Consider the following 27,092-nt stretch of genomic DNA (forward strand, 5'->3'; position numbering starts at 1 on the left):
TCCGCATGTCCCTCCCCGACGTGCGTCCCAGGTGCGCGCTCCTCCCCGCGCTCCGCCCCAACTCCTCCCCGGCTCCTCCCGGGCTCCTCCTTGCGCTCCTCCCTGGATCCTCCCCGCGCTCCTCCCGCCCCGCCTGCTCCCTGAACCCTCGTCCGGCGTCTCCTGCGCTCCGCCTCGTCCGACTCCTATATTCCATCTCCGCTCTTATCGTCAGGCCGTAAAACTATTTTAATATCTGCCCCTTGCTCTCGCCTCCGGTCTTACTCTTCTTCTTCTCTGTCAGAGGAAGTTCTTTTTCTCAGTTCCCTCTGTTTGTACCCGCACCTTCTCCCTGGATTGCTTTCCTGGCTTTTCCTCCCCCTTCTCCAGGCCGGGACCGCTCCGCGCTCCGACTGCACGGGGGTCCCAGACCAGGTGGGGGCCCTTGGCCTCCTGTGTCCGCAGCGATGCGTGTTCGCTAGAGACCCGCTCCAAGTCTGCTGCTGAGAGTCCGCAGAAGGTGTCCTTTCTTCATCCTGAGACAACCGTCGTCCACATTCCCTTTCCTGACAACCCTGAACGCCTCTGCTGGCCTCGGACAACCCCCACCCAGATCCCACCGACTGTAGATAGACCTCCAGGTCTGAGGCGGTGGATCTTCTCCTGGTCCAAGGCACTGGCCCTTTGCCAGCTGCTGGCGGATCCCTGGCGACCACCTGACCCCCGCTGGCGACAGGACACGGCTGCTTTAGGCCTGGAGCTCCGTGGTCTCCAAACCTTTTACTTGTTTATTTAAGAAGAATTTTGGAAAACTATCCATCCTCCCATACATTTTTAAATATGACTCTGGAAAATTTTCATCCTAAGTGTAAATAGATATAGAGGATATAATCACTAAAATTTCATGTCTGTGGGCAGCTTCCGAGATGCCCCCACCCCATCCCACCTCCTGGTGTTTGCACCTGCTGTGCCTCCCCCCATTGAGTGTGTGCTGGGCCCAGTGACCTGTTCTCAACAACAGAATATAATAGGATGAGCCAAAAAAAAATAGGATGTCACTGACAAGGTTAGGCTATGAAAGACCTGGACTTGGGGTTGTTCAGCCCTTTCTGGGTTGCCCGTGAGCTGCCTGTGGAGAGGCTGGGACAGCCAGGAGCTGAAAGGACTGGTCAACAGCCAGGAGGCCATCGTTTCACGGTGACAATGATCAGGAGTAAGTGGTGAAAATAATGCAAGGACAGCACTTTTAAAAAATTACTTTTAATTGGAGGATTTACAATGTTGTGTTGGTGTCTGCCATATAGCAGTGTGGATTAGCCATAGATATACATCTGAGCCTCCCTCCCACCCCTCTTGGTGGTCACAGACACCAGACCGAGCTTCCGTGTCATGCAGCAACTTCCCACTAGCTGGCTATTTTGCATACGGTAGTGTATATGATACAGTGATACTTCTCACCTTCCCCCCGACCCCGCTGTGTCCACAGGCCTGTTCTCTACCTATGTCTCCATCGTGTGCTGTGTGCTTTGCTAAGTCACTCCAGTCGTGTCCTCCAGGTCACTTACAGGAAAGAATTATCTATCACAGCCCACACCAGAGAAAATGTGCGTTGCATCCCCTACAAGAAATCACCTGGGGCTTCCCTGGAGGCTCAGTGGTAAAGAATCCACCTGCCAGTACAGGGAACACGGGTTCCGGTCCTTGATCCAGGGAGATCCTACATGCCTCGGAGCAGCTGAGCCTGTGTGCTATAACTACTGAGCTTGTGTTCTAGAGCCTGGGAGCTGCAATTGCTGAGCCCGCATGCCACAACTACCCAAGCCTGCCTGTCCCAGAGCCCATGCTCCACAAGACAAGCCACCGAAATGAGAAGCCTGCACACTGCAGTGAAGAGTAGCCCCCCGCTCACCCCAACCAAAGAAAAGCCCATGCAGCAACAAAGACCCAGCACAGTCAAAAATAAATAAATACACATTTTATTTAAAGAAACCACCCTGGCAGCTCGTCAACAGAACCCAGCCAGGGAGACCTGAACTCTCACTTTTCTCCAAAAGACTTCCATTCAAGACAACCCGTCCCAACTTCCTCCCTTTTCTTTGTAAATGTTTCATTTCTCTCCGGATTTGCCCATGGCTTTTTGCTATATAGCTTGCTTCTTCTGAATTCCATTTCCTTTGCTATTCCTGAATAAATCCACCTTTGCAGGAAAAATGATTCTTTTATTGCTTAGGTCTGTGTTACCGAATTGTTCCCTGAGTCTAAATGAGTGATTTTCCTGTGGGTCGGTTTCAGTGATACAGCTAGAAAAAGTTGTACTTTCTAAAGAGTTTACGATGATGTTTCCATACACTTCCCACTTGACCCAATTTAATTGTTCTGATAGAAAAAGATATAAAAATGATTTTGTTTACAACATAGCTGTTTAAATTCAGCACAACAACTCCAACTAAATTTGAAGTGAAAGTGAAAGTATTACTTGCTCAGTCATGTCTGACTCTTTGAGACCCCATGGACTGTAGCCCACCAGGCTCCTCTGTCCATGGAATTCTCCAGGCAAGAATACTGGAGCGGATTGCTGTTTCCTTCTCCAGGGGATCTTCCTGATCCAGGGATTGAACCCAGGTCTCCTGCATTGCAGGCAGATTCTTTACCACCTGAGCCACACAAGACAGAAGCTAAATTTAGCAAATTGCTAAATATATTGTTCACATTTTATGAAACAAATTGAAAGATGGAGAAAGATTACATGAGAGGAGAGGCCTGTCAAATTCTACAGATAATTAGCTTTCAGTTCTGAGAGGCGAATGAAGAGATGCATGGGGCTTCCTAGCCTAAATCACTCATCTTCTTAGCGCAGGGATTTTCTAGAATCCTGCTCATCAGAATGTGGCAAGGAATGTCAGAACCGTTCTTGGTTGTTGTTCAGTCGCTCAGTTGTGTCTGACTCTCTGTGACCCCATGGACTTCGTCACTCCAGGCTCCCTTGTCCTCCACTATTTTTTTCTTGGAGGTATGTTTTTAGCAGGGATGAAAATTGCTACTTTCCTGTTTGTATTTTTAAGAGGAATTAGAATTAGAGCCAGAGAGAGCTGTTGAAAAGAAATAAAAGGCAGTTAGCCACAGGGATTATTAAGCTGAAGTCTGTGGGTCAGTCAGTTCAGTTGCTCAATTGTGTCTGACTCTTTGTGACCCCATAGACTGCAACACGCCAGGCTTCCCTGTCCATCACCAACTCCTAGAGTTTGCTCAAACTAATGTCCATCAAGTTGGTGATGCCATCCAACCATCTCATCCTCTGTCATCCCCTTCTCCTCCTGCCTTCAATCTTTCCCAGCATCAGGGTCTTTTCCAATGAGTTTGTTCTTCGCACCAGGTGGCCAAAGTATTGGAGTTTCAGCTTCAGCATCAGTCCTTCCAATGAATATTCAGTACTGATTTCCTTTAGGATGGACTGGTTTGATCTCCTTGCAGTCCAAGGGACTCTCAAGAGTCTTTTCCAACACCACAGTTCAAAAACGTCCATTCTTCAGCACTCAGCTTTCTTTATAGTCCAACTCTCACATCCATATATGACTGCTGGAAAAGCCATAGCTTTGACTAGATGGACCTTTCTTGGCAGAGTAATGTCTCTGCTTTTTAATATGCTGTCTAGGTTGGTCATAGCTTTTCTTCCAAGGAGCAAGCATCTTTTAATTTCTTGGCTGCAGTCACCATCTGCAGTCATTTTGGAGCCCAAGAAAATAAAGTCTCTTACTGTTTCCATTGTTTCTCCATCTATTTGCCATGAAGTGATGGAACTGGATGCCATGATCTTTGTTTTCTGAATGATGAGTTTTAAGCCAGCTTTTTCACTCTCCTCTTTAACTTTCATCAGGAGGCTCTTTAGTTCTTCGCTTTCTGCCGTAAGGGTGGTGTCATCTGCATATCTGAGGTTATTGATATTTCTCCCAGCAATCTTGATTCCAGCTTGTGCTTCATCCAGCCCAGCGTTTCTCATGATGTACTCTGAATATAAGTTAAATAATCAGGGTGACAATATACAGCCTTGACGTACTCCTTTCCCTATTTGGAACCAGTCCTTTGTTCCATGTCTGATTCTAACTGTTACTTCTTGTCCTGCATACAGGTTTCTCAGGAGGCAGGTAAGGTGGTCTGGTATTCCCATCTCTTGAAGAATTTTTCACAGTTTGTTGTGATCCACACAGTCAAAGGCTTTAGCATAGTCAATGAAGCAGAAGTAGATGTTTTTCTGGAATTTTCTTGCTTTTTCTATGATCCAACGAATGTTGGCAGTTTGATCTCTGGTTTCTCTGTCTTTTCTAAATCTAGCTTGAACATCTGAAAGTTCTTGGTTCATGTACTGTTGAAGCCTACGTAGCTTGGAGAATTTTGAGCATTACTTTGCTAGCGTGAAGACTGTGGGTAGGCTCTGCAAAGTCTGTAAACTCTTGGAGATGATTTGCAAAATGTTTATTTATGAGTGTACTTTTCCCTGGATAGATTTCATCAGAACCTTGAAGGAGTTTTGGTGATTACAAAACCAAATCAAACCATTGCCCAGTGAAACCACAGCACAGATTTAGTTTAATCTTTCCACTTAATGTTAAGTAAACTGAGGCTCTCAGAGAGTCCATCCCTGCCTGAGGTCAGAGAGAGTCAGGGCAGAGCCCAGGGAGCGAGGGTGGGGCATGTGGTGAGCTCGGGAAAAGAATTAAATGCTCTGTCCTCTTGGATTGGGGTTCCCTGTGCAGGGAATCCCCACCTCCAGGAATAATGATTAAATTTATGGCTTTAAAAGGGAACCTTGAAATTTGAAGGAAGAGAGGAGAGGGATGTAGATGGTGGAACAGAAGTCATGTTGGGCAAGATGAATCAGAAGAATCAGAAGGGATTCCCATGAAGCTGAGGTGTGGTGAGGTTGTAGAACTCTGTGAAAGTGATTGTCAGCAATGAGCAGCAGTGTGCTCAACGAGAGGGAAGTAGTGTAAATTCATTTGCAGAGTACTTCTGAATCAAAATCTTACTGCGATGAGGACTTCCCTGGTGGTCCAGTGGTTAAGATCATGTGCTTCCCCTGCAGAGAGAGCGGGTTCGATCCCTGGAACTAACATCCTGCATCTAGCATGGCTAGATAAGTGAATAAATAATAACCTTAAAAAAAATCCTACCGGCTTTTTCATGGAAATTGACAAGCTGATTCTAAACTTTGGGTGGAAACTCAAAGGACCGAGACTCCCCAACGCCATTTTGGAAAAGAATAAAGCTCAGTCTTTGCTAACCCCTTGTCATGTTTGCATTTCTGGTGTCAGTGCACATGGCTGTGTGTCTTGGAAACATTGAAAAATTGTAGATATGATGTTTGCCCCCAGATATTTCAACAAGCATCTCCTAAGAAGAAGGGCGGCTTACCTAAACATTATGCATTTGTTAATTTATTTTTTCATAATGGCTTTATTACACAGAAGAAAATGAACAAGAACCCCCTAACGTTCAGTTCCTGTTCAAATTCCCCAAATTGTGCCCCAAGTGTTTTCACAGTTGCTTTTCTCAAACTAGGGCTCAATGAAGTTTGACAACGCATGAGGTGATGTCACCTCTTTCAATTGAGAACATTTCCCTGGCTGGTTTTGTTTTAAAATGATATTGAATATTCCACACTTTCTATTTGTCTGGCAGTTTCTTGGTGGTGTCTATGCATGACTTTTTTTATTCCCCGCACTTCCTGTAGACAGGGAGTGAGGTCTGAAGGCTCAGTTTGATTTAGGTGAAACGTTTCGGCAAGAGCACCTTCCAGGTGATGCTGTGTATTTCACAGGCCATCACACCAGGAGGCTACGAGGTCAGCTGCCCTATTACTTGATTTCCTTTGGATAACTCTGTAGAGATCTACTGACATACTGTGTACGATGTACTTGTTTAAAGGATCCAGGCTATGAAACCATCACCGTGGTTTGTCTCCCTCCTGTCCCTGTGGAGTCCAGTCACCTGGTGACCAGCAGAGAAGCAAGACTTTTAATTTCATCAACCCTTGTCAGGTCCCCAGGCCCACCCCTGCCCAAGGCTCTAGACTCAGAAAGACCCAGGGTGGAGGACTTGAGAGGCTTCTGCTGAGCTGTGAAGGCACAGCCCCAGTGGGGTCGGGGGACAGAAGTCAGACCTCAAGGGGGAAATCTTTGTTGGGGAGTTGGGGTCCCTCGGAAAGCAAGTCCTGGGGTGCTGGCTGGAGGAGGCAGAGTGACCCTCAGGGCAAGGCTGAGTGGAGCTCAGCACCGCCCCGGCAACCTGTGTTCTGTACTCAGATCCAGGTGCTCATTCAGTTCCTTGGAGCCCATTTCTGGGTTTGCACAGAGCAGGTTGACGGATGAGCCCGGGGAGTCTGAGACCCAGGTGAGAGGGGAGGGGGGAACCCTGCTTGCTCAGTGAAGACACAAGGTCCAGCCTGGCCAGGTTCCACTGCCACAACCACCTGTGGGGTGGTGACGTGGGTTTTATAGACCTGCAAACAAGCCTGCAGAGATGATGTGATTTACCCCAGGCCATAGCTCTGTGTGCACAAGGATTATGTATAAATAATCAGGTGGTTTTTTTTTTTTAAACTGAGATGTAGTTGATTTACAATATTGTATCAGTTGCAGGTGTACAACATAGTGATTCAATACATTAATAGATTACACTCAGTTTAAAGTTATTACAGCAAAATGACTAATTCCTTGTGTGTAAAATATTCTTGTAGCTTATCTACTTTATACATAGTAGTTTGTTCCTCTTCCTCCCCAACACCTACTTTGCCCCTCTCCTCTTTCCTTTCCCCTGGTAACCACTGATTTGTTCTCTGTATCTGTGGATCTGTTTTTGTTTGTTCCTGAACCAGACTTGGGTCTACCTGCCCGGGCGCAGTAAAGCCAATCTTCCAGGCCCTCATGGGTCGTGGTAAAAGAACAGTGTTTAATGCAAGGTGTGCAATGTGGGGACAGGTGGGGAGAACGGGCCACTCAGGCTCAGAAGACTTGGCCTCGCCTTTGCTTCCAGGGAAGGGTTTAAAAAGGCAACATTAGAGGAGAGGGTTGCAGAGGCCTGAGAGTCCATGAAGCCCATCTACCTGGCAAGCTGCATGGAGATGGGGAGAGAGATGGAGGTGCATGGAATGAGGGCTTAGTTCTGTTCACGACGTGGAAGCAGGAAGCAGCAAGTGCAGGGGAGTGTCAGGTGTCCCTGTCCCCTCACAGGCCCAATTCAGTTCAGTCACTTAGTCGTGTCCGACTCTTTGCGACCCCATGGACCGCAGCATGACAGGCCTCCCTGTCCATCACCAGCTCCTGGAGTCCACCCAAACTCATGTCCTTTGAGCCGGTGATGCCATCCAACTATCTCATCCTCTGTCATCCCCTTCTCCTCCTGCCTTCAATCTTTCCCAGCATCAGTGTCTTTTCAAATGAGTCAGCTCTTCGCATCAGGTGGCCAAAGTATTGGAGTTACAGCTTCAACATCAGGCCTTCCAATGAACAAGGCCCAACTCATACCTAGTTCTTTGGGCAATCAGATCAATAACCACATCTGCCTTGTGGGGAGAAAGGAAGAAGTGGGCAGAAGCAGGCCTGATGAGGGGGAGAGGCCGGAGTCCAGCCAGACCTGCACACTGACCCTGGAAAGCAGAGCAGTGGGGAGGCCATCCACCCATGAGAGCCGCTCACAGGCTGACTACTCCCAGGGTGGGCCCTGGCTCCCTCACTCCACTCAAGGAGGCATTCATAACCCAAGCAGAACAGATTCATCACAGGCCAAGTCTCCAGCTCTCTCAGCTGATCGGAAGCATCATTTACAAGCTTTGGCACGCACTTTGTCATTGCTGGTTGCTTGACCTTGTTGCTGACCGTGACCGGAGGGGCAGCTCCGGGGGGGTGCCCGCCCAGCTCCTCCTCCAGGAGCTGGACAAGCAATGTCTATTCGAGTCCTTCTCCTTCCTTGAGCCTGGACTCCAGAGCTCGGGGTACGGGGTCGGGGGTGGGTGGGGGGCCTCGGGGGTGGGGCTCCAGCAGAGGAGTTGGGAGAGCAGTGATGACTGTCATTCCCGGAATGGACTCAATTGTCCATGAGGCTGATCTGTAACTTTTTCCAACTAAGATGTTGTTTCTGGGACTGATTAGTTTTACACAGGGAATTATGAGGGTTGGTCTGAATCAGTTTAATAATAAAAAAGAAGCTTGCATGTTTATAGGGCTTCCCTCAGAGCTCAGTTGGTAAAGAATCTGCCTGCAATGTAGGAGACCCTGGCTTGATTCCTGGGTCTTGGTGGGGAAGAACCACTGGAGAAGGGATGGGCTACCCACTCCAGTATTCTTGGGCTTCCCTTGTGGCCTTGCTAGTATAGAATCCACCTGCAATGTGAGAGACCTGGGTTTGATCCCTGGGTTGGGAAGATCCCCTGGAGTAGGGAAAGGCTACCCACTTCAGTATTTTGGTCTGGAGAATTCCATGGACTATATAGTCCATGGATTCGCAAAGAGTCGGACACAACTGTGCGGCTTTCACTTTCACTTTGCATCCTTATAACCTTCAAAGTAATTTAAAATAAAGGTTTTTTGGGCCGGCCTTGCAGCTTATGGGGCCTTAGTTTCCTGATAGGAAGTGAACCTGCACTGTCCATAGTGAGAGCACAGAGTCCTAACCACTGGACTGTTGGGGACCCAGAGGACTTGATATACAGGACCTCCTCCACCCACCACCCCGTCCCCTTCCCTCCACTCTCCCTGTCCTTTCTTCATTCAAAACCAATTCTGTGCCTTTTTCTATATGATGGTGGGTAGAGGAGAAGCATCTGGATTTTGTGGGTCAACCATTTAATTTCCCCTCTTCTGTCCCTTTTCAACCTTTGACCACTAACTGAAAGGAAGATATGGGGGATGCGATGAGTTACTGCAATGAGGTTGGAGACCATGCCCGGGGTCAGAGTCCCTGAGTTTCCCCTTTGGGGATTAGACGTCAGTGGAGGGTTAAGTACGGTTCTGCAAGTCCAGGAAACGGTCGAGGAGGCGAGAAGGGCAAGATGACCAAGCCAACGAGGACATTGTTAAGAAATTTATTTGCAATTCTTGTTTTTTGTGTTTTTTTTGTTTTGTTTTTTAAATAACATCATTCCTTAGGTAAAAATGCAATCTTACAGGAATATACACAGCGTCTCACAGAGATGGCCCTGAAGCTCTTCTCGACGCCCTGGCCTTTCTCGAGGTGAGAAAGGACACGGGCGAGGCCGCTGACTCGGGTGACGATGGTTACAAACTGTACAACAGTATTTACAACACGAGAGGGCCCGCAGGGAGGTGTGGGGGGCATGGGGGGGTACGCTGACTGTCTGACAGCCAGCATGATTCCGTGGGTGGGGGGTTGGGGGGGACTCCGAGCCGGGACGAGAGGAGCAGAGGGGCTGTGTCTGGACCCTCCCGGATGGAGGACCTTGGCTGGGAGGCTTGAGGGGCATCCAAATAAAACAGGAAAGTAGCATCTGGTGCTTCACCAGCGGGAGCCTGCCACCCTCACTCTCAGTGTATATGTTTTCCATGGGTGGTTCTCACCGCCACATCACAGACTGGTCCAGACCTGCTCACCTTGGACATCTCAGCCTCTGAGCAGAGCTTCCTTGCACAGGGCTCTGGAATAATGGGGATACGGAGGGGAAAAAGCAGGAAGCAGGTCATCAGGTGGGAGGTCAAGGCCGGATTCTGAGGGTGGGGGGATGCATTTGATACAGGCAGGCCCCCCAGGGCCTCATGCCTGGGGCTCAGGGCCACCTCGTGAGGGAGACCATGGCACTGGGCTGTTCGCTTACAAGCCATCTCCCTTGTCCCAGGTTCTGTTTCCCTTTCAAGCCTTGGCGTGGCTTCTCCACGGTGGAGGTGTTGGGTGGGGAGCTTGCACGCTGGGACCCATCTACGCACAGGAGCCTCCCCCACCCGGCCCCGCTCCTGGAATCGGGACCCGCAGGAGCTGGGAGTGGGTGACAGAGGCCAGACCCCGTCTTCCTCATCCTGGCCCACAGACCCAAGGGCACCGAGGACGGTGGCATGGGAGCCTCGGGGCCGCGTGTTGAACAGGCACCACTGCACCCAGACATGACCTGCAGACAACGACCCCCCAACACGACAGCGTCTACCCCACAGCTGCTCTGATGTGACCTCGGAGAAAACTGTTTCTCACGCACAAGCGATCCCAAGTGGCACACTGTTGTTAATTCACGCGGACTCAGTGTCCTGCTACCTTTCTGAGAGCCGAATCCGAGTTAGACCACTTGTTCTGAAAACTGGGGACCTGAACGCCCCACAAAGGGCTGCCCCCGCACTGCAGGAGGCTGCGGGCCCGCCTGAACTCTCCTGTCACCTGGTGAACCAAGCAGGGCCTGGGTGTCCCTGATTCCCTGCAGAAAGGGAGCCTCCGGGGACAATCCCACCTTGGGCTCTGCCCTGACGCTCCAGCCATTGGCCCACCTCAGCCTCACAGCACATCCTGCATGTCCGGGAGCAGCCGCCCAGGAGGGGGCTCTGCTGACACTCCAGGCGGCCCCCCGGGCACCTTCCACCCATCCCTTGGCCTATTGTGGACCAAGTCTCCTGAGTTCACGGCAGGAAAACTTCGATTTTAGGAGTGGTGGAATGTTCTTGATGAAAGGCAACGACATTTAGTTTATAGTCACTCCAAAGGGCACCTTTTCCCCGGGTTGGGGGGCACCCCCGCCTCTCTCCGTGGCCAGTGCTCAGCCTTCTGAGAGGAGGATCAGCTTGGGAGGGCCAGCGCTGCCCGTCAGGTGTGTGTGCATGTGAGTGTGCGTGCCCATGCGTGCACGTGCAGGTGAGTGCGTGTGTACATGAGCATGTGTAGATGTGTGCATGGGCATGCCTCAAGTATCTCCCTGACAACAGGAAACCTGGCAGAAACCCATTTACCTGATAGTTCGCTCTCTGGCCCCAAAAGGCAGCGCTTTGTTGCTTTGACATAAAAATAAATAAATAAATAAAGACACAAAGAAACTACGTCAGAATCGGCTCGTGGCGGGGAGGCCCCTCTCACCCAACCGGGGGAGGAAGGAAAACGGGGGTTGGGGTGGGGGGGCACCGGGAGAGGGAGGGAGGTCCCCCTGACGGTACAGCCGCTGGGAAAGCTGGACACTGGCTTCCCGGGGTGACCTCAGGTCGCCTCTCCCCGTGCCCCCCGCCTTCAGAGCCCATGGCCCACGTGTGGGAGGGGGTTCTGCAGAGGAGGGGGCCGGAGGGGCAGACACCACACATGTCTGGAGGGTGGTTCAGCTGGGAAATAAGCTGGAGCGGAATTTTATTTTTTCTTCTTCTGAAGCAGATCTTGGGGTCTTGGCCCCTCTACTGTCCCTGCCAAGGCGGGAGATCACCACAGATGTTTCCATGAAAAGAAGCCGCAGACACAGGGGTCAAACAGGCCCTGGGTCCCCATTTCCCTTCGGATCTGTGCTGGCGCTCGCCGCAGACCAGAGCTCTGGTCGGAGTGACAGGGGGGCCTGGAAGGTGGACACCAGGTCGCACTTCCCTGGCCGTTTCTGCCTCTCAGACATGACATGCCTGTCCCTGCAGGTTCCACGGGGAGTCGGGGAGAGGCCACCACTATCCTTAGCCACATCTGTGATGAGGTGTGACGAGGCTGCCGGCACTGACCCTCCCCCCCTCCTCCACCTCCTCCCTATGCTGCTCTAAGTCCCTTCTGTTTCCTGGCCTTTGGGGTGGGGGCACATGCTATCACCCACCCCCTGGAAAACAGCCTCACCCCATGACCTCCAAGCTTTCCCTTCCAGGGGCTCCTTTTCCTCAGAAAGACACTTCGTTGGCCTTGGAGGGCGAGGTGCTCTTAGCTGATCGCTGGGGAGATGGTCTGAGGGGAGGATGGTGGGGAGGACGTGATGGGCAGCTCCTGGTGACCCCCAGAGCTTGGAAGCCGGAGCGCAGAGGAAGATAAAGACGGTGTGCACAAGACTCTGGGGTCCAGCCAGACTGAGAAGATGAGGGAAGCGACTTGAACAAAGAGCCTCTGAACCAAAGCAGAGAAAAATGTATGAATTGAGCTGAAATCTGGGGGATAAAATCACCCTTTCTTCCCCAAGACCAAAAAGAACTTTCAAGGAGGGGGTGGGAAGGAGACAAGCTCCTGAGTAACTGTAAGAGCAAGGTGGAAACAAGAGGTTGCCTGTTGGGGGACAAACACAAGCCAGGTTCATGAACCCTGGACCCAAACTCTTCAGGCGTGTAGGGTCCTCAGCCACTATGGCTTTTCTCCGGCCACCCAAGGGTTTCAGAAGACCCGACGGCTCTGCTTCTGAGACGGCTCTAAGTCAGGTGCAGAGATGGAGACCACGCTGTGGACGAGGCTCAGGAGGACAGGTGTCACTTGTCCGTCCCGCGCTAGCCGGGCCTGCGCGCAGGCCCAGGGAGACCCTTCCCTGGACAGGTCTTCCCGACAGACGAGCAGGCAGTGAGGAGGCCTGTGGTGCGAGATGGGGTGAGGGTGCCCTTGGCAGAGCCCAGCACGAGCTGGCCAGTGGGACTTGGTGACACAGATGGCAAGTGCAAAAGAGAAACGAAAGGCAGTATGAGGCGGCCACGTGTGTGCAGGTGTGTGGGGGAGGTCCGCTGAGAGCCCATATTTCTAACCAGGGGCCAAACGGACAGCGGGAACCAGGCACCATGGCCGAAAGGCTCTGTTCTCCACTGAAGCTAACATCTTAGTGGCTGAGGCAGACAGAGGGAAAGCGGACAAAGGACTTGAACGAAATGTCTAGAAGACCACGGTGGCACCGAGAAGGAGCCGGAGATGGGAAGGGCTGGGCCTGGAGCAACAGGGTGCAGCCTGCTGTCCCCAGACTGTGTTCACTGGGGGCTGAGCATCAGTCCATCACAGGAAAATCAGTCCATCACAGCAAAGCTCATCTTTACGGAGGAATGGGCTGCTCACACGAGTCAGTGCCGAGAGGGGCTGAGTGAGCCTGGGATCGGAGGTGACTCAACAGGGAGGGTCTAGATGAATGCTTGGATCCTGTTTCCCCAAACTGGTCACGTTTCAACGATCACTGCTGGAATCTAATTGAGGATTCAGCACCCAACAGAGATGCCCCCACCCAGGGCCTCTGGTCCCACCCTCACCATCAGCTCCCCACGCACTACCCTCGATCCTGGTCCCTCCACGGTCCATGACGGCGGACCCTGGAGGAGACCCTGAAGGTGCAGAAGCGAGCCGGATGCACTTGGCTTTGGACAGACGAGATGTCAACCTGCTGCCTGGCTCCAGCCCCTGCTGTCTAGCTGAGGACGCCCTCTCCTCCACTCTCCTGGTCAGGGGACACATTCCTAAGGAACGCTTGTGCTGGGGCATGCCTAACAGTGAGGTGAGCCACCTCTCCTGGGGGAGGGGCCCCTATGCCTGCCTGTGATGGAAGAGGCTGGTCAGGGCACCCCACAACCCCTCACGGTGCGGGGCTGTCCCTGGAGAAATCCCAAATCCAAGAACCGGGGCAGAGCGGACAGATTGAGGGTGGAATAGACGAGTCCTGGTCTCTCAAAGCAAGATATGGATACACCTACACCCAGGCTGGGGAAAGTGGAGGCAAATGGAAGCGAACACAAGATATGCAAAACAGCGATGCCCAAGCCTGCGTGGGACCCACACGGGTGGTGCCAGCACTCGTCACACAACCGAGAGGAAGAACTGTCCCGTTTCCCAGCTACACGTAGAAAAGCACTTAAGAGCTCAAAGGTAAGGCTTGTCACACTCCAAATACAAAATGATTTACTTACATGCAGCAAATATACAAGAAGTGAATTCAAAAACAAACTTAATTCATTATATTCGCTTGGCACAATTGCAATTCAGTTTTAAAAAAATATTTGTAAAATACTGAGACTGACCTGAATTCAAGTATAACGGTCTCTTCAGCAGAAACACCATCAACGCAGTGAAACGTCACATAGAACAAATCGAAGCGAAAAGCCTTCTGAGTTTCTCCCTTAAATTTCTGTGTGGTTTTTTTAAATACAGTTTTAATGCCAACACAACTCACAATTGTATTTTTAAAATGAATATTATTGCATTGTTTTTGCATATCTTGTGGGACAGAAAATGCAGTTACTGATTCCCGTTTCAGAAGCGGAGACAGTGGTTTGTTTTTGCTTTCAAACGGCCCCAGATTCAGGCCTCCCCACAGCTGAGCCTGAAGGGGACCTGCGGGAGGCCTGGTGGCTGCAGACTAGCCCCCACCACACACACACTACCCGCCGCACACACGGCACACACACTCGCAGAGACCCCGGGCACCCACTACTATACACGCTTGTGCAAGACCCTACACCTTTAAATTAGGAAACCAAACCAAAAAAAATCTTGTCACTACCTGCGGAAATTATAACAAATTATTGGGTGTATATGATGGCTGACAAAACCCTCCTACGGCGGCTCAGCTGAATCCTCCGTAGAAAAAGAAACCGACCACTAAATAACACAACAAAACCAAATCCAATCTACATTTACAAAAGTGAAGACAGTAAGGTGCGTGGCTGCAAAACTTTGTAAACACTCATCTTTCTCCCCTCCCCCTGGGAAAACAAAATTATATATTAAAAAAAAAAAAAAAACCCAAATGAAAACTGCAACATGCTGTCAAGAAAAATGTCAAATCCCAAAACAAAAGCGCGCTGGACAGTCACCACCGGTCTTGTCCCGGCGGCACGCCCGCTCCCCTGGCCCCATGACTGTGGCCTGGCAGGAAGGGTCCAGACACAGGTGGTGTGGGTGGCCATGGCCGGCCTCCTCCTCCCCAGGGGCGGGCCGGGTCCTCTTTCCTTCTGTGGACGCACAGGGCCCTGGCTCTATGGGGACAGTGAGGCTCATACAGAATATGTGCAAAATGAGTTTTTTACAAGCAAAGTTGAAAGACACCCGTTTAGCATAGGGTCCTTTGGGTGAGGGCTGGGGAGCCAAGGCGGACCCCTCCCTGGTGCCCGCGCCCCCGCCCCCACCGCCCCCCGCCGGACACGGACTGCGGCTGCTTCTCTCCTGGCCACCGACTTGGTCTTGTCCCCACGAAATGAATGAAGACGCTGTTCCGGTTAACTCCAGGCCGCGAGAACAGTGAGGCACTTCTGAAACGAACCCATTAGGAACATTGAGACAAATAAAAAGCCGGCGTCTCCGGCCCGGCTGCTACAGGCCGCTGGCGAAGGCCCTGCTGTCCCGGGGCTCCTCTGTGCCCTGGCGGGGCTCGGCGCTGGGCGCCCAGGCTGCGTCCTCCACGCCCCCCGCTCGGTCCGGCCCCGGGTCCCTGCAGTTTGCACATGGGAGCAGGGTGCCGTTGGGGCTCTGCCCGGCACCCCCGCTGAGGATGTCGTCAGCCGCGCTCTCCATCTCCTCGATGGTCATGTCGCAGGCGTCGGCCAGCTCCTGCGTGGTGGCCTCGAGGAACCTGGGGTCCTGAGCAAACTGCCCCAATCCTTCCGAGATCAAGACCTGGGGGACAGGGACCAGGGACGTTACTCTGAGTCCAGCTCTTCCCTGTGGGGCTGGCGCAGGGGCTTCCGAGGGGTCACGTGGGGAAGAGAGAGTGTGTGTGTATGCGTATATGTGTGTGCACATGGGTGTATATGTATGCATGTGCCTCATGCCAGGAAGGAGTGTGACAGAGTGCCCCCAGGACACTTGGGTGTGCAGGCCTGAGGGGAGACCTCTGGCGGGGGGCACCATCGTCAAATGCAGGCAGGCTGCATGCGTGGAGGAAGCAGGGGCCCTGGTCCTCCCCCAGTATCCTCCCCTGGAGGTGCCCTGAGCCCCGAAGTGACTCTTCCCAGGAAACCTTCAGGCTCCTCTGGTGACACCTGGCCCAATACCCCTGGATGCATTTTGGGGCTGACGATCCTGGGACAGTGTGGTGTGTGGTGTGTGTGTATGGGTGTGTGTGGTGTATGTGCGTGTGTAGAACACATCTGGCACCTGCCCGTTTGTCCTGAAGCACCTGCCCCCTTCTTGGTAGCCTCAGGGATGCAGCAGGTGAGCCTAGGAGACCCCCTCCTGTCCAGTCTGCTCCCCACGTGCCTGGTCCCCTCCTCCCGCTCCGAGTTCCCTCACGGCCCCCTCCCCGCAGGGCTCCTCTGGTCTCCTGGCTGGTGTGACTGCTCTTCCTCAGCCGGCTGGGCACGCACATGGATTGGAGACCTGAGTGAGTGTCTTTCTGGCCAAGAGACTTGATGTTCCATGTGCTGGGGAGAACCAGAGTCCCCTCTGTTCTGCCTGAACCCCCCACCGCCCAGCCCTCGGGCAGTACCCAAGCACTCACCGCCTCCACCAGGCTGCTGGCACTGCCGTGGAACGGCCGGCCCTGGGGCCCTGCCGGGCTGGGCACAGTGAGTGACACGGGCCGGGCCCTCCGGGGGGTGCCGCTGACCCCGCAGGGGGTGGGCTCCCCGACGTGGGGGTCGCAGTGGATGGATGGGAAGCTGCTGGTGAGCTTGTCGCTGGACTCGGCCCCCTCCAGCCGCAGGGTAGGCACGGGCCGCGGAGGCCAGGCCGGGCCAGGTGTGGCAGGGGGCGTGAGGCGTGGTGGGGGGAGGGTCCCGGGGGGATGGCTTCTCTGCAGGAGGGGGCTCAGGCCCGCCACTGCCAGCGCCTGTGGACAGGATGGGAGAGTGTGAGCCCTGTCCCTGTCTCTGACCCTTCCCGGCGCTTGCACCCTCGAGGTCACACACCCAGACCCAGAGCTCGTCTCAGCTACCCTAACAGACCTTGTGACCATCAGTCAGCCGGGATCCTTCTCCCCTGAGCTAAGAAGGCCAAGGCCCGGTGGGCTTACGGTCATCTTCCCTCTAGTCCCAGCCCTGCCCCCGTTAGCTGTGTATTCTCTCCACCAGCTCTGACGTGATGGGCCATGGGGAGCGACCCTGCCTGGAGGGGAGGCCCAGCCCGAGGGCCAGAGAGGGGAGCGTGGCCCACGGGTCGGAGGGGAGCACGAAAGCAGAACAGGAGGATGCAAAGAGAGGGAGGGTCTTCCTTCGGGCACCATCAGCAGAGACGGAGGGACCAGCTCCTAGGAATCCCTCAGCAGTGCACGTGGTGTCTCCCAGCCTGCCGGCCTCCCCTCCCTGGGGCCCCCAGAGAGCTGGTGACATTCCAGAAAGCCCCATGGAGACCACGTGTCCTCCGGTGACAGCACTCAGGCTGAGCAAAACCTGAGCAGAAGTGCCCTCACCCAGGCAGAGCTGCTCTGCCTTTTGTGCTGGCTATAAGCCCTGATGGGCACCGAACACCTTTGGGATAAAAAAGCCATTTGAAGTAAAAGCCCATGATAAGGAAGTGTAATCAAGGAGATGAGAAGGTGGGGGAGAGTCCAGTTTAGACCCTGATTTGCCTGGAGGAGAGAGACCGGCCTCGGGGATTGTTCAGCTGCTGGAAACCTCTGTCGGACCTAAGGTCCTAAGAGGAACTTGAAGCTGGGGTCTTGGGTTTCACCCCCTCATTTGGCGTCACTCAGGCCAAGAGCCAGTTCAACTACTGAATCTGCCTGGACCTGCTCTCCTGACATATCTTTGCCCTGACCACGCTGCTGGAAGGTCCTTTGGTTATTTCCATATTTCACAGATGGAATTTTGTGCTGCTCAATGTCCAGGCTCTAGCTACGAACAACAGTTAGTTCTGGGAGGGGAACAGCTGGCCACTGGAGGGAGATGAGAGCTGCTGGTCCTTCCACCCTCCCAGGGGCTCTCCAGGACCGCTTGGGTGTCCTGCCTCGGGGTACACGGTCCTCGGGTGCACAGAGCCCTTCCCCAGGGGCTATTCGGGCAGGGTAGGGGACGCAGCAGCGGTGTGGGACAGGAAGGGGCGACTGGGGGTCCGGAGGTCTGCTCCTCTTCACAGGGAAGCCAGCCCGTGGGGGAAGGGTAGCCTGTCTCCAGGTGGGGCTACCTGATGGTGAACCAGGTGCAAAGGCAGGACTGTCTTCTGAGAGACGTCTCCCCCGGGATTCTTCTGTCGCTTCAGACATTCAAGGTGGAAGGAGGCCCTTCGACCTGCACACAAGTGATGACTCAGCATGGAAAGAGGACGTGGCTGCGACAGCTCACACCCAGGGACGGGCGAGGATGTGCCCCCGCCAGAAATGTAGCATTAGCACACATCCAGCCTCAGGCCAGCTCCACCCTGGGGCCCATGCGGGAGGCCATCGCAGCCAGGCCTTGACATTCCTTGGTCACCCCTGCGTGCCTTGTCATCACCGGGGAGGGGGTGACCGCCTCTAGAGAAGGGGGTGGGGTTACCTAGGGAGGCGGAGCGCAGGAAGCCCCTCTTTGGGGACAGACGGACGTCCCTCCTGTCCTCTTCGGGGGGAGTCAGCTGCCGATTCTCATCGTCCTGGTAGGAGAGCCTGGAACAGAGGACTTGAGACAGTCACCCCAGGACGTCTGCTTCTCTCAGTGAGGGGACCCCTGATGCTGCTTTCTGCAGGCCACGGGGCAGCAGAAGCTCCCGGCTCCTCTCGTCTGTTCCCTGTGTGCTCCCCACGCCTCTGACGCTGGCAGGTGTGGACAAGTTGGTCACTGTTGTTGAGAAAGCTGGAACACAGTTCTGGACTCCTCCATGGTCACAGATGGGTGCTGTCTATGCAGCCCCTCCCAGGATGAGCCTAAGCTTGTACCTCCCCACACTCTCCCGGCCTGCCCACCTTGGTCAGCGGGAGCACAAACGTGTGGTCATTGGTGACAGATGGCTGGGGGACCTTGGGGTGTCTAGTCAGTCAATGGCTCCTGGACTTTCTGATGGGGACTCAGTGGGAAACGGCTCCTCCTGGCCTGGGGTGCACAATGGCCACATGCGAGGGCCGGACTCAGACCCCCAGGCTCTGTGCCTGCATCTACTGCGCCCGCGAGATGCTGCTCTGCCTGGGCCGAGGCCATGCCCCTGAAAACAGCCGCTGTGGGCCCTAGGCTGACTGCACAGGCCCTAGTGGGGCTGCCTGGGCACTCAGCCTTCCTGTCGCCAACGAGGCCGCCACCTGTGCTCTCAGGGCAGAGGCTGTCCTCCTGGTGCGCTGACCACGAGCCAGGAAGGTGCTGGATAAAACCCACCAGATGTGCCTCTTACCGTCAGCGCGGTCACCCTCCTGTTACACTGTCTTACTGTTCAGGTTGTCCCCAGTCCTATAGACCCAGCTTCTGGGTGACCCTGAGCCTCTCTGAATGTCTCACCCACACCTGGCAGTGGCCTGTGAGCACCGAGCGTGCACGGAGGGCACAGATGATGGTGAGTGGCCACGTAGTAATCCCTTCTCAGAACGTCAGAAGCCAGGAGGGCTAGCAGTTCCCCGTGATGAAGCGTTTCTCTCAGGAAAGCGTCTAACACAGCTTCAGCTTGGTGAACGCAGCTCACAGTCACAGGTTATTAATCGAGTTATGAGACTTGGCAACAAAGCTTCACAAAACAGTGCTGCCTTTGTGACGCTGGCCACGCTACTTCATGCTGTCCTGTCCTGTCCTTTCTTTTTTTATTTTTTATTTTTTCTGTGCTTTCTTTTAGGAGTGCTGGTTGTAACTGACTAAGCAAATGTCACAGCCCCCTCACAGGTCCGGATCTGCAGTTTAAAAACCTTTCCCTTGAACTGGCTCTGGTGGAGTTCTCAGTTACGGCTGCCAACGGCGCCCTCTGCTGTCAGCTTTATTATATGCAGTTTCAGGAGTAGAAAGTGAAAGTGAAAGTGAAGTCGCTCAGCACCCTCTGACTCTGAGAACCCAAAGACTAGCCTACAGGCTTCTCCGTCCATAGGATTTTCCAGGCAAGCGTACCGGAGTGGGTTGCCATTTCCTTCTCCAGGGGATCTTCCCAAGCCAGGGATCGAACCCGGGTCTCCTGCATTGCAGGCAGACGCTTTACCCTCTGAGCCACCAGGGAAGTCACTTAAATGTATGAAGTGAAGTGTTAGTCGCTCAGTTGTGTCCAACTCTGCAACCCCATGGACTCCCCTGTCCATGGGAGTCTCCAGGCAAGAATATTAGAGTGGGCTGCCATTCCCTTCTCCAGGGGATCTTCCCAACCCAGGGATCAAACCTGGGTCTACTGCATGGCAGGCAGATTCTTTACCGTCTGAGTCAGTCAAGGTATGCATGTGTGTATCTATTGAGCTTCACTGTAAACTATATTTACGATGTCTGGTCGCAGTCAAAAAAGCTTAGGGAAACAACATTTAGATGTGTCCCTGGAAGCATCATTTCTCAAGCAAGCATCAGGCTAACCAGAGTGGGGGCTTCCCTCCTCTTTGCAGCTGCCGGAGGAGGAGTCGGGGCCCCTCCCCAGGGAGGGACAAGCTTACATCTCCGTGGAGACCAGGCTGGGCTCGCGGCTATGCTCTGCGTCCTCGTCCAGGCGCATGGCACAGGTCTCGTCTCCAGGGGCCTCTTCCTGACACAGCATGGCTATCGGGCTGTCCCGGGAGGGGCACCTGAAGTGTCCAGGGTGGAGACAAAGGTCAGCAGCTGCCAGCCCCTCCCCTCCCCCAGCAGGTAAGGGTCCACACAACCACTGACGGACCCAGAAGTGTTCCCATTAGGGTTCCACGTGGGGGAGGGGCCTCGGGATTAGGATCCAAGGAGATCTGAGTTCTGAGCTGGTCAGTTTCTCCCAGCACAAGTCACGTTGCCCACCCATGCCTCAGCATCCCCACCAGCACAACTGTCTGTCTGTGTGGCTTTGGTTGTGACAAGTGAAGCAGTCGATGACATGGTGCTTTGGAAGGTGAGGTGGTCAGATCTTACACAAGGGCTGGGGCAGGGGCAGGGAAGGGGCTGTCCCTCCTGCTGCTGTAGACAGTAGGGCCTGGGGGCACTTGCTGGGAGCTTCCTGGGGTCATAGCTGACATGCCTTGAGTTTGATGTTGACTCTTAGAGCCAACCATGGAGAAGAGGCCTCACAAAGGGGCTTGCTCCTCTGAGCAGAGGGGCGTGAGCCCGAGTACCCTGAGCAGGAGCCCCCCTGAGCTGAGACCCTTCACACCAGAATGTGCCCTGGGCTGAGCTCTCCCTGGGCCTTGGGCTTCTGTTCATTTGGTCATGTGGTCTCCAGCCCCCTTTCCCGTTGCATCCATCTTTCTCCCTACAGGTCCTGAGAGTTAGGGTCCCTTTATGCTCAGACTCACTGGGAATCTGGGAGTCATCTCTGCTCATCCTCTCAGAATTGAGCACGGGTCACTGTCCAGCTCTGACCTGGGGCCCATCAGTCACTCAGGGAGGGTCTGGGCGGTTCTCAGGGGAGGCCCTGACCTCCCCTGGAGGGGGTGCCCTCCCCCAGGTGAAGGACACATGAGATGGGAAGGCTCTCGCTGGCATGGAGGGTAGGGAGAGGGCATGGTGGGGCACACGGGGTGAGCTGGGGGTGGAGAGTCACAGCAGGCGGGCAGCACACCCTGGGGGCAGAGCTGGCCCGACACCCACTCAGCGCTGAGCTGCAAGGGGAGGGATGTGGCCCAGGGCTGGGGCCTTGGTTAACTCAGGCGTGGTGGTGAAGGGGGCACGGACACCAAGGCGGGGAGCCTGCTTCTGGAAGGGACGAAGGCTTCTCAGGACACTGGTTGGGGGTTAGAGGTCACTTCTGGGCCCGAGCTCCTGCTGGCACTGCTGTCCTGCTCGGGTGAAGCAGCCAGATCCCCCGGCAGTGGAACCCAGAGCTGCCAATGTAAATGCTGCCCGAGGCCCAGAGTGTGGGGTGGGCACCACCAGCCCAGCACATCCCAGCTGGGGGTCCTGGCTCACCGGGGAGCAGAGAGTGGAAGGAGAGAAAGGCGGGGGGCTGGAGATGCTGGCAGGATGGCCAGGAATCGCCCCAATCTGGAGCAGAGCCGGCGAGCACTCCAGCAAAGGGCCTCCTGCCTCCAGAAGAGGGGCCCGTCCCATCCCGGTTGGCCCCAAGGCCAGATTTGGGCAGAGACTTGAGGAGGGCCCGGGGGCCGGAGACTGCTGTGTCTGCAGGATGCGAACATCTCAGGGGTCGGGCCAGGGCTCCTCTGCCCCGTCTAGAGGCGGGCACCTCAGGACATGTGCTGGCCAGTGGGGCCGCGGTGCCTCCCTGAGCATCCACCTGCCCCCTGGCCAGGGTCCCGGCAGCAGCAGTGGTCCACCCCAGCTTGAGGGCTGAGAGGTGGGTCTCTGGCCAAACGCTGCTCCCCGAGTCCCTCTGTGCCCCCTGCTTACCTCTGGGAGCTGTGCCTCCACGCGGCCTCCTGCACCCGGATGGCAGGGGACAAGGGGGGCCCGCGGGCCTCCAAGGTGCTGACAGCACCGGAGTGGACAGCGGGGTGGGGGCGGCGGCCCAGGGCGGTGTTGTTGGCGTTGTTGATGTTGGCGTTGGAGCCCGTGGATGAGTAGCTGCTGGGGGTGAAGGTGGAATCCACCAGCTTCTCGTGGGAGGGGGACTCGGTGTCCCCCTGGCTGTTGCCTGCCTTACTGATGTGCAGGGGGCGCTGGGTGGTGAAGGTCTGGGGGAAGGCGCCCCGGCCGTCACTGGGGTAGTAGCCCACGTGGTTGCCGAACAGGCCGCCAGCCCTCTGCGGGGGAAGAGAGACAGAGAGAGGGCGCTCGGTGAAGGCGCTGGCCCGCGGGGGAGGGAGGGAGCTCAACCGTGCTGGGCAGCACCCAGCCGACCCAGTCTCTCGCCCACGGGCCTGGCGGCTTGGAAGGGCCCAGGCAGTCCCCTGAGACCCCTGGGGGAACCACAGATGGAGGGGTGACAGGACCTCGTTCCAGGACCAATGGGATGGGGGGCAGGCGCAGCGACTGTCTGGAATGGAGACCCTTCCCTGGGGCGGGCAGGCTCGTGGGAGCCGAGAGAGGGAGAAAGGGGCCAGAAGGTGCCAAGGGGATTGACAGACAAGGACCCGGCTGGCTCAGTGAGCTGGAAACTGCGCTGGCCAAGTGGTTCTGAGAATCACCACAGCAAGTACACCAACCAAGGCCTCCTTCCCTGGAGAGTCTTAGATTTCAAATTTGGAGTCCGTGTTTCTCCCAGCTTCCCTCCCTGTCCTGGGCAAGGAGCCTCTGCCAGGCTGGGGTCTCTCAGGTCACGCTGACATGCTAGCATGTCCCTGAGCCATTCAGTGAGGGACGCTTCACAGTGATGGGGAGGAGAATGGCAAGGACAGGACGGCCTCCGGGTCCGGGCCCCTCTCACCCCGTGTTCCTGCCACCTGGGAGCCTGGCGGGGCTGGGAGGGCAGGGTGAGCAGCTTTGGCTTAGATCTGGGCGGCAGTGTCTCATTCGCTGTAGGATTTTTAGCCGAGTGCCTCGGGGTTCGTGAAGAGGTCTGGGTACAAGGGCCTCAGAATCCCAGTGGGCTCTAGTTTTCATGGTTAGTACTGCTGGGAGCCTCAGTATCCAGCAAGGTGGGGGGCCGGAGGGGATGCTTGGGACTGGAGACCTCATGGTCCAAGTCCAGATCGCCACTGGCTTCCAGGTACCTGCTGCCTGATACTGCACGTCTTCTGATTTTTGCAAGAGAGGCTGGAAGTCTAGATTTTTTGAATGAGCCATGTGTTCAAAGGTTGGCAGACAAGATAGGCCTGTGGCTTAAATGTGGCCCCAAGGCCACCACTTTGCAATGTGTAACGAAGAAGCGTCTCCTCAGAACCACTTCCTAGGGAAAATGGCTTCTTGCTCCTCCAGGGGATGCTCTGTGAGCTTGAGAAGGACTAGGCTTTGATGGAGGCTGAGGGAGCGGGGTGGGGAGAGCTGAGGGGAGTGGCAGGGGTGGGGTGGGGAAAGTTGAGAGGAATGGCAGGGGTGGGGTGGGGAGAGCTGGGAGGAGAGGCGAGGGGAGGGGAGGGGAGAGGGATGGGAGAACTCGGGGGACAGGGCTGGTTCTACCAAAGACCCAGGGCTTTTTCCTCGGGTTCAGGACACTCACCCTCCTGCCCCAAACCCAGCTTATGGAGGCTGTAGACTGCGGCCAGAGTGCCCACCTACCCTGAAGATGTCATCTTCCGAGGCTGCGGACACCGCCTCCTTCATGGCCTTGTCCAGCTCCTCCTCGGCGGTCAGGTCCCCAGAGATGGCCCGGCGGATCTCGGGCCCCAGGTCGTGCAGGGTGCGCAGGCCAGCCTGGGCCAAGGGGACAGGGCGTGAGGGCCCAGGCGCCCACCCGCCCCGCCCCCACCTTTCCCTCTGCTTCTCCCCAAGGAGGCCAGCTCCGGGGGTCCACAGGGGGCGGAGGCACGTTGGGAGGCAGTCTCAGAGACGTCAGCAGACCCCCCAGCCCTTCCCCCCACTCCGCCAGCTCAGGGGGGCTGAGAGTCCAGGACAGCGGGTGCAGGAGGCAGGGAAGGAGGGAAGGGTCCCCCTGCAAGCTCAGAATTTCAGGAAGGGACCCGTGGGAGCTTGGGGCCTGGTGGAGGTGGGAGGAGGTGCCAGGCCTCCAGGGTCAAGGGCCCCTCACCTGCAGGGACAGGGCGTTCCTCTGGGAGGGCTTGCCCACCAGGCCTTGCTCTTTGCGCTTCTTGAACTTCCGGAAATACTCTTGGATCAGGAAAGTAGCGTAAAACTTGCCCACCGTGACCTCGTCATCTGAGAGCCAAGGGAGGACAGGGTTGGAGGTAAATGGGGGCTTGGACCCTGTCCGAGTGTCCTCAGCTTCTTAGGTTTTCTCAGTTTAACTTTTTTAAACTGATAAGAACAGATACAACACTTGATCTTAGTCAAAAGGTTGAGAAGCAATCAATTTAATTTTTTTGAGAAGACACTCTCCACGCACATGGTTGAAAAAGACAAAAATATACAAAAAGACCTGTGTACAGTGAAGGGTAGCCCTTCCACTCCCGTTTCCTTTCAGATAACCTTTCTCATTCATTTCCTGAGTATTTTCCCAGAGATTCTTTATGCAAATACTTTCTGCACGTAAGCAAATATATTCTTGCATGCATGCTCAGTTGCTTCAGTTGTGTCTAATTCTTTGTGGTCCTACGGACTGTAGCCCACCAGGCTCCTCTGTCTATGGGACTCTCCAGGCAAGAATACTGGAGTGGATAACCATTCCCTTCTCCAGGGGATCTTCCCAACCCAGAGATCATACCTGAGTCTCCTGCAGTTCTTACATTGCAAGGAGAGTCTTTACTGCTGAGCCACCAGGGAAGCCCCAAATATATTATTATCCTCTCCATTCTCACAGAAAAATTAGCATATCATCAAAATGATTTCCCACCTTGCTTTTAAAACCTAACTGAGCTTGTTAACTGACTATTCTGTGATCCCGAAGCTCCAGGTGCCCACAGCTTTGGGCACAATTGACCCTGAGCATTTATTCATTGAAAAAGTTTGATTATATTGAGTCAGCCAGGAAGTTTGCTTGGGCTTTTCTGAAGGAGCATCTTACAGAAAAATCTGGATGAACTTTTCAGCCAATCCCACAATATATTTTGTATTAAAGTGTTATATTTTAGTAATTGAATATGCAGGACAGCTAGACAGGGTCATCAAGGAGGAACAAACAGGGGTCCCGGGGGCTCATAACCTGCCTCAGGAGGAATAAAAGAGGGGATCCCGGGGTTCTTCCTCCAGGGCCCTGTCATTCCCACAGCACCCAGCCGGGTGGGTTATAGGAAAGCCTCTACCTTGCAGTTTGCTTGAAGTTCTCCCAAACCTGCAGGGATCCAGGGGCCTGCCTGGCTTCCCCAGTGACCTCAGGCTAGGACCAGGCTCCAGTCGGAAGAGGCAGGTCTCCCGCAGCCTGAATGTGGGACCTGCATGTGCCCAGGGCAGCGGGGGGTACTCACCTCCTGCGGGCGGCACCACTTGGTCCAGCAGCTTCATGCTGGTGCGTTTCCAGATCTTCTTGATGATGGCCCGCAGCTCCTCATTGGCCTGTTCCAGGTTCCCTGTGGGGGGGGACACAGGCTGACTGGCAGCTGTCCCCAGGGCGTCCGGTGGGCTGGGCTGGTCCCTGTGCGGGAGCCCACTTGGCTGCCCGAGGGCTCTGCCCAGCGGCCCTGAACGTGGGTTCTGTCTCTTCCTCTGCAGGTTCCCGCAGCCCACCTCCGTGCCCTCTTGGCCAGCTCTCCCCTGCTCCCTACCTACCGCTTGGCAGCCGGGGTGACCCTGCATCTCACTTGCGGCTTCTTCTCGTGGGGGCTGCCAGGGCCAGACTGAGCCCAATGGCGACCTGCCAGGAGGGCCATCGGGAGGAAGAGTGGTCCCCCTGCAGACCCGCGAGAGTGTCCATACCCGGGGGCCTCTGAGTCGAAGGCCTCTGTTGGGTCTCCTCCTGCGGAGGCAGCCAAACCTCGTGTGGAGCAGAAACCAGGAGACGGGGTCCTGAGATAGGGGGCCCCTAGGGGTCTACTTTCTCAGAGAGCTGAGGCCCGCAGCTGTCAGAGGGTACTGGGAAGCTGGCTGGGGCCAGCACACCCTGGCTCCCACCCACCACCACCAGTGCACATTCCCTGCATGGCCCCAGGACTGAACACGGGGTCTCACCCTGCGATCAGGTGATGTGATAAGGTACATGGGCCCTGAGGACAGGGGGGTTGTTCGGGGGGCCTGGGCTCACCCCAGGAGCCCTTCACAAGGGGGGCGCTCTCGGGTACAAACTCCTAGCTATAAAACACACACGCCCTGGGGATGTCAAGCACAGCATGGGAACTGCAGCAATATCGGGTTGTGTATCTGCAAGTTGCTTAGACAGGATCTTAAAAGTCCCCATCACAAGAAAAAGATTGTAACCTTGTGAGGTGATGAGTATTGTCTAGATGTGTGGTGGTTGTTTTGCAATATAAACAAATAACAGGATCGTTGTCTTGTTCACCTGAAACTAACGTAATGTTATATGTCACTTAGGCCTCAGCAAAAAACAGCACACAACAAAAAACAAACAAAACTCATGTGTGAAGTGGGCCAAAGACAAGGGAGGCCTCCTTGATTGCGTGGAGCTCGGGGCTGCAGCGGCCCAGCTGCAGCCGGTCTCAGTCTGTGGGGAGTGAGTCTTCTGACAGACAGCCTGAGTGGGCTGGAAGGGGAATCTCCCCTGAGCCCTGGGAAGAGGACGCGTCCTGGCCAACAGGTTGCTTTTGGCCTGGAGGCCCCTGAGCAGAGAAGCCGCTG

At 55.0% G+C, this 27,092-nt stretch overlaps 1 protein-coding gene, 1 non-coding gene and 1 pseudogene across 18 annotated transcripts in view; all 3 read right to left on the bottom strand.

Annotated features, from left to right (window-relative positions):
* Nucleotides 1-13,750: 13,750 nt before the first annotated feature.
* CACNA1C (calcium voltage-gated channel subunit alpha1 C) overlaps nucleotides 13,751-27,092 on the bottom strand; it is a 449,723-nt gene continuing 436,381 nt past the window's right edge. For all 17 annotated transcript variants that reach the window (XM_043441750.1, XM_043441741.1, XM_043441743.1 and 14 more), the window contains 9 exons: nucleotides 25,769-25,870; nucleotides 24,436-24,563; nucleotides 23,967-24,101; nucleotides 22,200-22,552; nucleotides 20,327-20,455; nucleotides 18,282-18,388; nucleotides 17,932-18,035; nucleotides 16,310-16,639; nucleotides 13,751-15,486 (listed from right to left, as the gene is read on the bottom strand). In XM_043441750.1, coding sequence (XP_043297685.1) covers nucleotides 15,184-15,486; nucleotides 16,310-16,639; nucleotides 17,932-18,035; nucleotides 18,282-18,388; nucleotides 20,327-20,455; nucleotides 22,200-22,552; nucleotides 23,967-24,101; nucleotides 24,436-24,563; nucleotides 25,769-25,870 — 1,691 coding nt within the window. In that variant the 3' untranslated portion in view covers nucleotides 13,751-15,183. The remainder of the gene's footprint in view (nucleotides 15,487-16,309; nucleotides 16,640-17,931; nucleotides 18,036-18,281; nucleotides 18,389-20,326; nucleotides 20,456-22,199; nucleotides 22,553-23,966; nucleotides 24,102-24,435; nucleotides 24,564-25,768; nucleotides 25,871-27,092) is intronic.
* Nucleotides 19,837-19,908, bottom strand: TRNAC-GCA. Its single transcript has one exon. It is a non-coding gene; the product is annotated as a tRNA-Cys (tRNA).
* On the bottom strand, nucleotides 24,509-24,714 carry LOC122424141 (annotated as a pseudogene).

Source organism: Cervus canadensis, chromosome 21 (assembly GCF_019320065.1).
Source record: "Cervus canadensis isolate Bull #8, Minnesota chromosome 21, ASM1932006v1, whole genome shotgun sequence".
In the NCBI taxonomy this organism is placed as follows: domain Eukaryota; kingdom Metazoa; phylum Chordata; class Mammalia; order Artiodactyla; family Cervidae; genus Cervus; species Cervus canadensis.